General features: G+C 41.2%; 1 protein-coding gene across 1 annotated transcript in view; it reads right to left on the reverse strand.

The window, feature by feature from the left end:
* Positions 1-13,275, reverse strand: part of ARHGEF28 (Rho guanine nucleotide exchange factor 28) — a 131,068-nt gene that overhangs the window by 13,243 nt on the left and 104,550 nt on the right. The window contains exons 31-36 of the mRNA XM_040655648.2: positions 12,821-12,952; positions 12,003-12,097; positions 8,300-8,338; positions 8,170-8,217; positions 5,951-6,430; positions 3,937-4,237 (exon numbers count right to left, since the gene is read on the reverse strand). Of these exons, the coding sequence (XP_040511582.1) occupies positions 3,937-4,237; positions 5,951-6,430; positions 8,170-8,217; positions 8,300-8,338; positions 12,003-12,097; positions 12,821-12,952 (1,095 nt within the window). The remainder of the gene's footprint in view (positions 1-3,936; positions 4,238-5,950; positions 6,431-8,169; positions 8,218-8,299; positions 8,339-12,002; positions 12,098-12,820; positions 12,953-13,275) is intronic.

Consider the following 13,275-nt stretch of genomic DNA (forward strand, 5'->3'; position numbering starts at 1 on the left):
GCCACTAATCCAAATGTTGTGAAAAACAGTGGAAAAATAATCTCAAAAATAGGCAAAAAAACATCTTTCCGTGCCATTCCATAGGCAATACAGGGCTGATATGCTTCTGGCTACAAAGGATGCTGTTGAAACACAAGACCAGTAAAACATGTACTGTGTAGAGTATAATTACATTTCAGTTCAGAGAATGAGCAAACCAAATGTATTCAAAAGGAGCTCATACAGCAATAACATTACAGAAATTAACTGACAATGGTCACATATGCAGAACTGTGTTAGGGTTAGTCATTATTTAACAGGTTCCCACTGATGAAAGTCATCTTATTCAACAATGTCCTCAGTATGGGACCCCACCAACCACATCCACTGCTGGCAGTAATAGCTATGCTTATTTGAATAAGGCCCTGAGTTACTGTGCTTCAGCCCTTGCCAAAATCCTGTGCTGACTTGGAACCACGGGGAAACAGCTTGTACATTTTCAGATGGCTTTTAACACTGTAGTACAAAGCATCTTTCATGAGATTTTTATCACATTTTCATCAGCTTTACACTGTACAACTTTTGACATCAAGAGACAACAAGGAAAGAACCAAGTCCGTGCAGCATCATTCTCAGCTTCTCTGCTGCAAACACATTCAGATACTTTTATGCTACGTCCTTAGGCCGTGACAGATGTCTAGGTAGCCAAAAATAATGTGTCATTCTAAATCTCAACTAAAATATTATCAATGGAAATTAAAGAATCTCATCCAACATTTTAAGAACAGGTCCAATTGGGCAATCAGAATGAGCACAATCTACCTTTAAGAACAGGAAAGGAATTTCTTGTAAAGGATAAAGATGATACTACACATTGTTTCTGGGACTGGTTTAGTTTTTTGTTTTTTCTATTGAGAATTAAATACTTTACAACTCCAGAAACCATTTTTTTCAATAAATGGGTTCTTTTTCTAAAATTGAACTACCTCACTTACGTGCATACATGCACAGATTTCCAAACAATGCAATTGCAAATGTTTGGAAAAAAACTCCCACAATCAAGTTTATGTGTAGTTTTCCAGATCTACTGCTCTTCAGCTATACTCCTGTAGATGCAAGATCTGAATAATTAAAAAAAAAAGAAGAAGAAAAAAATGAAAAAAAAAGAAAGGCAATACTATTTGCTACAATGTTATTCACTTCAAAGTTTAAATGAATTAAAATTGCATTGATTCCTGAAATCAAAGAGGTGAATCCATAAGTAAATCTTTACACTGACTCCAGCTAGTTAACCTGACATGTCAATTAAATGCAAGATGTAATATATTTAATTCTCAGTCTGATCTGACACAAAACCTATACTTCCCCAATTCCTAATTAGCCAAAGTACTTGTCTTCTTTCATGCAGATAATTTCATAACCATTAGTGTAAAGCATTAACACATTTTTCTTTCAATCATATTTCCCTCCTGTTGACTGACACACCTTTTCTAGTGAGTGTACCTGTGCCAGTTTCAGCTTTGTGGGAACTTGCCCCAAGGTCTTCAGTAAAGTTCACTCCCATACACATAAAGCAACCATACATAATCATGATGCTAGCTATGTAAAGACGCATGTCTTACCTAAGAAAATATGAATGGAAAATTATGCACTGGAGGAATGTAGCTATTTCCATTTAAAACTGCATAGTATTTAACATACAGTTAAATGTTGCATGATTAACTCCTCAACACCATGTTCATGTGGTGTTTCTCGTTAAATAATTTACAATTTTTTTTGACAGACCAGACTTCTTATAGGATGCCTACTAATTCTATGGAAATTAGTCAAAAGCAAGAAATGTGTACTGAGCACACAAAATTATTATATACAAGATCTGGATATTTATGTCACCAATACACTGCTACTTCCAGTAAGATATACTCAGTATTTTTTTTTCTTAATTCTATTTTAACTTCTTATTTAGAACTGGCTTTGGAAAGATGAATACGACATGCATAGAGCTTGCTGAAAAATGCAGAAAAAAATGTGTTATTTTATTGACATGAGAATGCGGAAAGTTTCAACTAACTTTAAAATTCTTTCTGGCTTTTCCCTCATTGTATCCCTACTGGTTTCCATTCACAGCAATCGGAGCTGACTTCATCCTGAAGAGGAGTCAGGAAGAAAAGCCACAAGCACTTCTTAAACTCTGCTAAACTCTGGGGAAAAAGCATGGCCAAAAAGCAACACAAAGGAATCTGCTTCCTAGTATGAAACGTTTGCACTATTCAGCTTGATTCCTACTGCTTAGGAATGAGTGATTTACTTCACTTCCATGTGAAGAGCTTGCTGGATCTTCAGATGCCATCTGTCATTCAGGAGGAAGCTCTGCGTTCTTCTCATTCCCTGCTCCCCATACGGCAGCTCCAGATGCATGACAGAATCAAGCCTCAATCATGCAGACTCATGCATTGCACGATCAGAGCATAACATACTTCTCATCCTCAAAGTCACAAATGTGACTGTGGAATGTGATGGTGCATCCCTCAGCAGGTAGGCTCCCTTCTTTCCTGCTCTAGAAGCACGCCAGGGGCTTCACAACACCACCTGCACCACCAAGATGCCACAAGAATTTGCTGTGCTGTTTTGCCAATGGTGCTCTGTGACTCAGCCAAGGCAGTAGCTGCAGGTTTTACAGACCTGACTTTGGCAGAGAGATTTCAGCTAGCCTGCTGCTCCTCCCTCTCAGGCAGGTGTGCAGCCAGCACCACTCCCCAGGCTGCTGGGGCCACACTGGTGCCCTGTTACCAGAAGGGCATCTTTGCACAGAGAAGCACCACCAGCTCATCTGAGAAACAGCGCAATTACACCAATGCAAGCCAGTTTAATTAAACTAGACACTCTCATGTGGGCTTAATGTAGAGGGTATCCTAGTTAGCTTGCATCTGAACACTTGCCAGTGCAAGCTAATCCACTTTTGGGAGGTTTAAACCCACATATGTGATCCTTTTCAAATTTGGACTAGCTTAGCTAACCTGTTACTAAAATGACAGCTTCATTCAAACTAGAACAAGTTTCACCACACTAATTATTTATGCATTTTTAGAAATACTCATCTCTTCTACTAATCAGCTTAGTTTGCTGATTGTGGTGATGAGAATAGTCAGCTTTGAATACAAAATGCTTTTCTGGCAATCTCTATACTGAGAATTATGTTATAATAAGTTTGTAGTGGATGCCTGCTTAATTCTTTACAAGGAGTACTAAGGAGCGAGTTCTGTAACCAAGGACTTTCCTGTGTGTTTGACCTAAGAATACTAGAACCACTGTACCTGCATATGTTTTTTAACTTCTGATCCTACTTAGTTCTGCTGTCCACTGGTCTTTGCTGTGACCTGAGTAGTGTGCAGCTGGCACGGGGACAGAAGTCATCCTATGCTGCCAGCTCAGAAAGACAGGAGCAAGTCAGCTGCAGTCTTGATTTGCCATGTGCCACCTGGATCTCTTGGTTATGCAGGAAAAACCCATCAGATCATTTCAGCTAATACACCAAAAGCATACCATTGTCTGTAATGATTTCTAGATGCTGTGTTTTTACATGCTCTTCTACAACTTTCATCACAATGCATGAAGAGGCCACATAAGATCAAAACGAGACTCAGTGCAACAGGAGAGATAAACAGATTAGGGTTTCTCATTAATATGGTTTAAAGTCATTCAGGGAATTTTCAATGCAACGCAATGCTAACATAGAGTACCTTTATGCCAACAAAGAATAGGGATACATTTTTTGCAAAAGCTTTCTATACTTGTGTTCTGTTTTACTCGTTTTCTCAGTTACCCTCAGCAAGATTGTAAAATGGCATGCAACTGTTTTAGCAAAACCAATTACTTTCACTACTGCCAAGCTGCTTTCCTTCCTAGGACTATTCTTTCTGCCCATACTACTTGTTAACTAAATACGGTATTAATTACCATTATTAAAAGCATCCTTGTTGCTTTTGCAGGAGAAAGACATCTGCTGGTAAGGGCCAGTGGATTTCCACAGTTCATTGGTCAATGCTGGTTGATAAGGAGTATCCACCCTGAGGTTCACCTGATTTTCACAAGTCCTTGCCATATCCAAGTCTGAAATGCCCAGCCCATACACACCATCTTCATAAACAAGAGAAGAATCTGATCTGTTGAGGCCGCTTAGAGACACGCGTACTACAGCTTCATTTAAATAGAACGCATTTTCTCCATGTAAGCTATCCAACTGATCGTGTCCCATTATCTGCAGAATAAAAAACAAACAAAAAAAACCAGTATTTTTATCTCTGTCCAGCACCAGAAGAACCCTTATACCAGGATACCTTCAGTTAACTGCCAGACAGAAATGAGGATTCACAGCACACAGTCATTCAGTTTCCCAGAAGCTAATACCAAAACATGTTAAATCTCCCATGTACTCAGGAACAAACAGCAGTAATTGGGTATATTTTATCTTGGCCCCTCTCAAAACACAGGAGTTCTCAGTAACGATGTTTGGCCATCCAAAACAAGCTAGGTAGCTGGCTCAGAGAGATGGCAAAAATACTGGGCTGGCTCTCAGCTTCCCTGGCCCAGCTCTGCTGCTGAGGTATTGGAAAATGCAGGACAGAAACAAGCCCAGGGCATGGAGTGCATTCAGGTCTCATAGTTTGTTTGAAATTAAAACATATCTGAGATAGTCTAACACGTAACACAGTGTCACAAATGAAACAGTAGATTAAGAACTATTTTAAGCCTGTAGCTCTTTGACACTCAAAATTTCATTATTTTTCCTCTCTGTCTGTGACATCCTAGCCATCCCTGCATCTGGCTGTCATCCTTCAACTTTCCCTCCTCAGAAGACTTCAGAAGTCCCATTGATTAAAGCTGATGGGCAAGTTCAGCTTTTATTTTATCATCCACTTCTTAAGCACTGCCAAATAAGTCAAAGTTTTATCACACGTTACACTACTACACAGTGCCTTCATTGTTTGAGTTGTGTGAGCAATATATAGAAAAGTCATATTCACGCTATAGTCACAAAAGCTGGATGAAAAGGAGGAGGTCAGAGGCCAATTCTTCATCTCCTCACTCAGGCACAAGCTTAGACACTGAATGGTCACTGCCTGTTATGGGTCAGCTGCCAGCTGAAGAAGTAGGGAGGTGATGACCTGAAGAAAGGCTCTACAATTTTTCTTGTGAAAATGAAAACCTGAGGGGAAAAAAAGCTGCTTGAGTGAGCAGGCTTTGAATCCAGGTGACTTGTTTTGATTTTCAGGTGCATTAGAGAACAGTAACGGAAACAAGACTCTACCACTGGAGCAAGAGCTGAATGTAGTCAGCTTCCTTCCTGCATACTCAACTGCAAGAAAAACTATCTTCAGTATGAAATGCTTAAACAGCCTCAGAGCTGCTTTAAACTCCATCACCTATCAATGACCATCTCCAAGCAATTCCACTGTCCAGGCTGGAGCCACATACCAAGGTAATTCCCTTAGGGGCTGCTTTTTTCAGGGGAGCAATAAAACTGATGCTGGGCCTGACAGACAGGGCTTCGTGAGAACCAGGATATTCTTACTCCTACAGCTTCTGCTCCTCACTGGGGACAGCACTGCTGCCCAGAAGCAAGGAGAGTACCTGAAAACCCTTCACTAAAAGCATTTCATGCCTCAAGAGTTACAATAATACGTTTTCCTACAAAAAGTGAGAGGCATTATATACCTTGCCAGAAGGTGGCAAACACACTGGTAAAGCAGAATAAAACACAAATTTTCGTCTCTTGAATTTAATAGTCATCAGTTTGACTGTGGCTCCCATGGGGCTCAAAGGTCAAAAGCAAGCCCCGGAATATGCCTGAACCACACACTCCCTCATGACGCTACCAGCCAACAGAAGCCCTGGCATGGCAGGCCATTTGTCAGGGAACATCTCTACATCTTTGCAGCTGGGGATGTAGTTACGGTGGAGAAAAACATACCTCGTGGCTCCCTGTGGGCAGCAGCAGGCTGCTTTGGAGACCATGCTTCCAGTGCCAGAGGAGCTTCTTCTGCATTTTGATACTGTCCCTTTTTTTCTCCAACAACTTCTGCCCTTCCCGCAGCCTCTCCAGGCTCTGCTGGAACTCCTGCGACTGCAGTGCAAGCCCCTGGCGGCTCTTCTCCAGCAGCTCCTCCTGGCAGCTGCAGGCCTGCTCCCTCTGCTCCAGCAGGCCTGCCCTTACCTCCAGCTCTTGCTGCCGCTGCTCGCATTCACGCAGCCAGCGCTGCTGCTCTTGCTGGAACTGCTGCTGGAGTTTGCTGATGTTTGCCAGCTCCTCCCTTTGTTTTTCTGAATTACGGTATTTTTCTGGTTCCAGGAAGAGGGGTATCCGAGAACTATGGCCACGACTGGTCTTCTCATTCTCTTGCAGGAGTAACCTATGGAGCTCTCTGTGGCTGTCCTGGATAGCTAACGCTGCCTAGATGCCACAGTGAAATCAAACACAAATGTTTAAATATTAGCACCCACGCATTTCTGTGTTTTCGTTTAAAAACAATATATAAAAATGTTTCACCTTCATGCAGAGGACTCTGTTCGTGCCTATACCAAGACATGTTTCTAAAAGCATGCAACCATTTCAAGCACTTCTAATGAGGCTCCTGATTTGCAGCTGGTGTTACAGTATATAATGTTTATGCTACAGCTCAATTACTGTTGGGGTCCTGTTCTTTCAGATGATGTTAAGACTCAGGAAGAACAATCTGTCATGGTTGAAGAGGGCATTAAAGCATTGGCCTAGGGAATGCAACACTCAGCAAAGTATTCCTAAGACAGATTTGATGCATACAGAGAAAAGTGCACTGCTTCCAGGGCAGCTCACAGAGACATAAGGGTCTCCTTGTAAATTTGCAGCAGTTCAGTCCTACTAACATCAGTTCTACAAACATCTGCCAACACAGCCAGGTCATCTCACTCCTTACATGCACCTGATCCATGCCAGCAGAAATTGGCAGTGTAGTCATGGTTTTGGTTTGAAGTTTCAGTAGCTTCTTTCACAACCAAGAGCACTATATGTCATCCTCCACAAGGATGTTGTGACATGGCTTGCATTAAAGATTGTGACAGTATCCAGTATCACAAAATAAACTGCTGGGATCTAAAATAAAAGCAAGAAAGGCCTAGGCCTACTGATGCGCTTAGTGCACAGTTGGTCTTTGAGAACCAACATGGGAAGCTACTTATGCAGACATCACCAGAGAATTCCCTCACCACCACTGCCCCAAGCCGTCCACTCTAGAAGTTGTCTCTAGCTCTACATGACGTGCAGTTCCCACTTTTCTTGGCTCTTCCCCAGTACTAGCTTTGTAAACAGGGCAATGATAGGATTCTCTGCTTGATTCTCTGCACCTACACTGCCAACATACACAAGTTTTCATGGTCAGAACCATAAGGCATGATTCTGAGCCTACTTTTCTGCCACCAGTATTAAGCCTTCTATTTTTCAGTTTTTACAAAACTCTTCCTGATTTACAAGTTTTTGTTTGTTTGTTTTTGCATCGCTCCCACTTAATTTCTAATCCACAAGTTTCCAGGATTGCTAAGAAGTATGCTAATAGCAAAAAGTTTAAAAGTTAAATATATTGAAATTAAACATTTTAAAATTGACCTTCAAAACTGCACCTAAGGAAAAATAAGTTAAAATGTTCTAACTTGGCAAAAAGAGCCAAACACTTCTGATTAAGGCTCATAAGGCTTATAAGGCTCATACAGAATAAAATAATAATGATCTGATGTTGAAATATCCATAAAGGGTTGACTGGCCACATAAGTGGCCTAGGTGTGTTTTAGAAGTCACCAGGATAATATTCTAAACAAAATACTTACATTTGTCAGTATTTTGAACTATAAATTTCGAAATCTGTACCTGAAATGACATCAGTTCAATTTGAGCTATCACCTTACTTCTTCCCTAGACATTTGGACTGTACATACTTCCTTTCAGGGAGGGGAGTGATCTCCAAGCAAGCATTATTCAGTTCTTAAAGGAATATATCACTGACATAGAACAAAAATACATTGTAAGACAGCTTGTACAACAGTCAGTAGAGCTAAGTATCCGCTAACATAACATCTAAAAGTAGCGCAAGATGAAAACAAGCCTTAGGAAGTAAATTACTAAAACCAATTACTCTACAAAGCTGATGGTGGAGTAGTCACCTGTATGCTGTACAAGAGACGAGTTAGATTCTGGATTGCTTGTACAATCTGCAAAGCAAAAGAGAAGGATTTTCAAAGTTTTGTTCACTCTTAGCTAACTACACTCTGTCTGGGGTTTAAATAAACTCACCTCTGTCCCTGTAGATCCTGGGAAACTCGTACTTTCTCCCTAAAATAAATACATGCTGCTTTAAAAAGTAGTTCTTTACTTTAAAATTATATCATCTAGGTAATTTTTTTATTTTTCTTTTTTTACTAGTGGAGACATCCGCATTGCTGATATATGCAGTGATGAGTCAAACCTTTTTGTGAGCAGGTGAAAAAAGACAGAAGCAATAACATATGAAGACTAATAATTCATCAACACTGGAGTTTCCGTGGAAATCACTAGAGATCCTAAGCACAACTGTGAAAACAAAAATATTTCATCCACAGTTCTAATCCTCTTGTGACTAATGCTACACAGAAAAGACGTTTCCATTCACTCTTTGTTTACTTGGTAATTTTGAAATACAGTAACCAGACTTCTGTATACTGAGCAGAGTGGGTTTAGATTACCTCTAGTAGGATGAAACAGCCCAAGACTCCTCAGAAATCAAGGCATTAATACTGCAAGAAGCTGACAGCAGTTACATTAGTGGGTTACAGGGACTGCCTTTGGTGTGCAGGGAGCTGAGCGACGGCTGCGTGCCTACTGCGTGCTGGGAAACCTACCAGCATTGGGACTGCTATCCACTGCAGCTGGGCTTGCTGCTCTCAGGCTGTACTCAGCCACTTTGCTCTTTCCACCCCATCCCTTTTTCTTAAGAAGCTTTTTAAATTTATGGGGTGAAGCCACCCATAATCCTTTCTGCCGGAAAAACAGCTCCTCTGAGAAAGATAACGTGAAACAGTGGAGAAATAAAACACAATCCTTTCTGAGGCTACACTGGAAAGACTTCCTATATGATTTCTGTTACTTTTTTTTTTTTTTTTTTAGGAGTGGAGGAGGGTTTGGGGAATATTTGATCGTTCCCTGATTCTCCCAAGTTTTCTTCTGAGCCCATTTCCCATCACAGAGCACAGCAGCTGCTCCATTTCACTGCAATAACTGGAAATGGAAACAACAATGTCCAAGTCTCGAAACACGAAGAAGATGTGGTTGAGGAAAGGGAGCACCAGGTGCTACATTTCCTCCAGCCCTTTCGTTCTCCATCATCTCCCTTCAGTATTTCTGTCCCCGTATCTTCACCTCCTCCTCCACTTCTTACTGCAGTCATAACCCAAACAATTTGCTCTGCCACCAGGCACAGAGGATATAATGGGGGTGCCATACAGTGCCAGGGCAGATGCAAAGTAATTTGGCCCTCCTGCACTGGGCTGCTAAGATGGGCAGCAGGTAGGCAGGCAAGAAGCAAAGGGAGGAGAAGATGCGAGTGAGGTGAGGAAGACTGTATGAAGGAAGACCCAAAAACTGAACAGAGGCGTGGGATCAACTCTATCCCTTTTTTCATTTTTATAAAGCCTGTTTAATTTAACAAGGGAGGTGTGCAGAAGGATTAAAGGCTCAGCTAGCATTGGCATGGCTAAGAGGCAGCAAGTGGCTAACTTAAGCACCTGTCGTGGTCTCCTAAAAGCAGCACCACTTGACGACTGGACATAGCCCGGATATAGGCCTGGGCATCCTGCTCTAGGTGTCCCTGCTTCAATGGAAGTTGGACCAGATGGACCCAGAGGTCCCTGCCAACCTCAACCATTCTACGATTACACAATGGAAGAATAAACAAAAGGAAGGTTTAACCGAGTTACCTAGTGATATAACAGTATCACACTACTTACAACTTCAGTATACAAACAAGTCCTTTAAGCCCAGGTAGGTCAGAATCAATGAATTCAGCTGTTTAACCTGTGCTGTAATCTAACACCACCACCCTGCCACTCTTCTCTTGTTGTTAAGAGCAATAACCAGAAGCAGAAATGTGGATGTTCAAATCCTGGTACAGGCTGCATGTGTTCCTCAAGCAAGCACCTAGAGATGCAAGGGGGATGAGATGGGGACCACCTACCACTCCTACCCACTTAACACCCAAGTATTGCATGGGCAATGGTCTTCCTTCTGATGCACCTAACCCCAGAGTTGGGGGCTTTCACTCTGGCTTTCTGGCTCTCTGCCCATGCTAGCTGCTTGAGCCCAGCGCTGCCATCCCACAGCCTCAGGGCAGCACAAACAGCATCCTAAGGCAGGGGCTGGAGGACATCCCCCGCCTTTGAGAACCCTTTCATGTTTTGTTTGCTTGCTCTGCCACCTCCTGGTCAATCTGATTTTGACACGGTTAGATGTAACACGACTGCTACCCTAACAGTCGAGACCGGCAGAGTAAACTGGGATGGAAAAGCGTGCTCGAGACCCTCTAGATCCACTGATACTCAAAGCTAGCTTGAAAGTTAGATGAGGTTGCTCAAGGCCTTCTCCAGTCAAATCCTGGAAATCTCCAAAGATGGAGACTCCACAGCCTCTCTGGGCAATTTGCCTCTGCTTGATTACCCTTCTCTCCAGGTGATCTTTTTCCTTATGCTCAGTCAGAGCTTTCCTTGCTGCAACCTGTAATCTTCAATACCCATCATGTTGCTTTGCACCTCTGAGAAAAATGTGGCTCTGTCTCCTCTGTAACCCCAATGGCATTTTTTACATGTGGGACTATTTCACTTTTCGAAGTGTAGACTTAACTCTCCCCCCTCCCCCCCATTTATTAGGTTATTTCATTTCATTTCATTTCATTTCACTTAACTTCTGTAACTCCTTACTTGGAATCATCCACTGTTTTTTTCATGCATACTTTTAATGCTGCTCTTCTAAAACAGCAGTCTGGTAGGCAAGATGACATAAAGCTGAACATGAGGCAAGGTTTATGGGAAGGTAAGTATATTAGTTAGGGTTGTATGGAAGACCTAGAGAAAACAAGGTTTCAGGCACACACCCTCTTTCAGATCTGAGACAGACACTACCCTAATGCTATGTGTCTCCTTTCTTGCAAACTTTTCATTTCACGTCCTCTGTCTTCTATTCTAGCCTCTTCATTTTACCACTTTTGTGGCTCTATCTAAACCTTGAACAATTATACTTCCATTTACTTTCACATTGATTTATGTTCCTCTTGCTCTAGCACTCCTTCCTGCTCACTTAAATTTGCGATTTATAATTCTGCTCAGAACTGACTTTTGATTCTGCTTTTTTTCCACAGATGTGTTTAAGAGTTATGGGACTTTGAAAAATGGGCAGTTTCTCTTCTATTCTCTAATTGCTCTGCTTTATTTTAATTCAAAATTCTGAAGCAAGCTGGAGTTAAGACAATCCATCCTATTTTATATGCTTGTTCTCAGGGTGAAGTTCTTCCAATGCACATGTCTTCCTTGCATTAGCTGAGGTCTCTGTCATTGCAGGAGACTTTCATCATCCTGTGAATAGGAGGAGGGAGTAGAGGGAATACTATCAGCTCCACAGGGATGGATGTATTGAATGATGACAGCAGAGAACCAGGCTCTTAAGTGGCCCATACAAAAGCACTGTGGCTGCCACCACACCCACTGCTCTATAAGACTGGTAGGAAAACTGTTTTTTGTTTGGATTTGTTATGGTTTTTATGTTTGGGGTATTTTTTAATGTTTCTATAAATTCATTGTTAATTGCAGTGAATTCTACTGAACTGAATTATCTGCACTTTGATGAAATGTGCCTATCCCATGCTTTACATTTTAGAATAATCTTTGGATATCCCATAAAAATCTGTACAGCACTTACATTCCCAGTGCCCAGAGAGGAAAGTGCAACATGAAAGAGAAATCAGTTACAATACCTTATACTCTACACTGGCATCAGAAATTTCCTTTTCAATAGAGCAAGCACTCAGATCAACTTCAGGTGATTCTTCAACTTCCTTTGTTTCTGCATCTAACAAACAAGACCCCAACAGGATGCAAGAGAAAGGCATCAAAGCATATTCTGATTGCAAAAACAAAGGGTACACTTTTTTACAGCTCATGGGATGCTGTAAATACCTAACATTGAAGGATTCTAGGCTGGGGAAAAACAATACTCAAAGCCAGGATGGCACAAGTGGGACAATCTTATCTTAAAAATAATTAGCACTTCAATTACAAAACATTTCAAAATATATCCATATTAGTAAACATGCTCTGCAGGTATGGCTTGTACAGGACTTCATTTAGCTTTTTTTTTCTTTTTTTTGCAGGAACATTATGTTATACCTTTTACAGTTGAAATAACCAGAACATCAATCCTACTACCAGGTTGGTTTTCATGCTTTCTGACAAAAACTGGCTGCCAGAAAAAGGCCTACACAGCAATATACATTTGCTGCAGAGCTGAGCAACAAAGACTAGAAATCATATAATATTATGTATGAAGATTCACAGATCGGACTCAATAATGCTGATTGCAGACATATGCTATGGGAAAACTGCAATGGATGCAAACAGTTCGTTCACTTCAATGAAGTTATATGACAATTTACTCAGAGTGTTTGCCAAAAGACAACTTTTCTTACATTATTTTCTACTGATTCTGCCACAGACTGAGAAAACTTTCCAAAAAGAAATCCTGTATCAATTACTGTAGCAATCTGAACACATAAAAACATCAAATTTTACTCACCACCAGGGAAAGATTCCAAGATTTCACTGGCACTAAGTCTGTGTTTCAAAGTTAATTCCTCTGTACTTTCCTCTGATGATCTGTCCGTTTCATTCACTTGTGATGACGTGAGAGCAACGTGGAGACTTTCAACTAGGGAGGAAAATATGAACAGTTACTGAGGTCCTGGAAATAGGTCCTTTATGCACAAATCAATGACAATGAGTTTGTAGAATGGTTTAGTTGGGAAAGGAATATTCAGAGATTATACAGTCCAACCCTCAGGTCAACAAAACTGGGTCACTCAAAGCCTTGTACACACAAGCGTGTAGTATGTCCAGCAATGGAGATTTCCCAACATCTCTGAGCAACATGCTCCAGTTTTTGACCACCCTCATAGTATATATTTTTTCCCTTTATTTTATTGGAATTCTCCATGTTCCAACTTGTTCCCTTGTCCTACTGCCAAGCACGTC

This window comes from Gallus gallus, chromosome Z, assembly GCF_016699485.2.
Source record: "Gallus gallus isolate bGalGal1 chromosome Z, bGalGal1.mat.broiler.GRCg7b, whole genome shotgun sequence".
NCBI classification, from domain to species: Eukaryota; Metazoa; Chordata; class Aves; order Galliformes; family Phasianidae; genus Gallus; species Gallus gallus.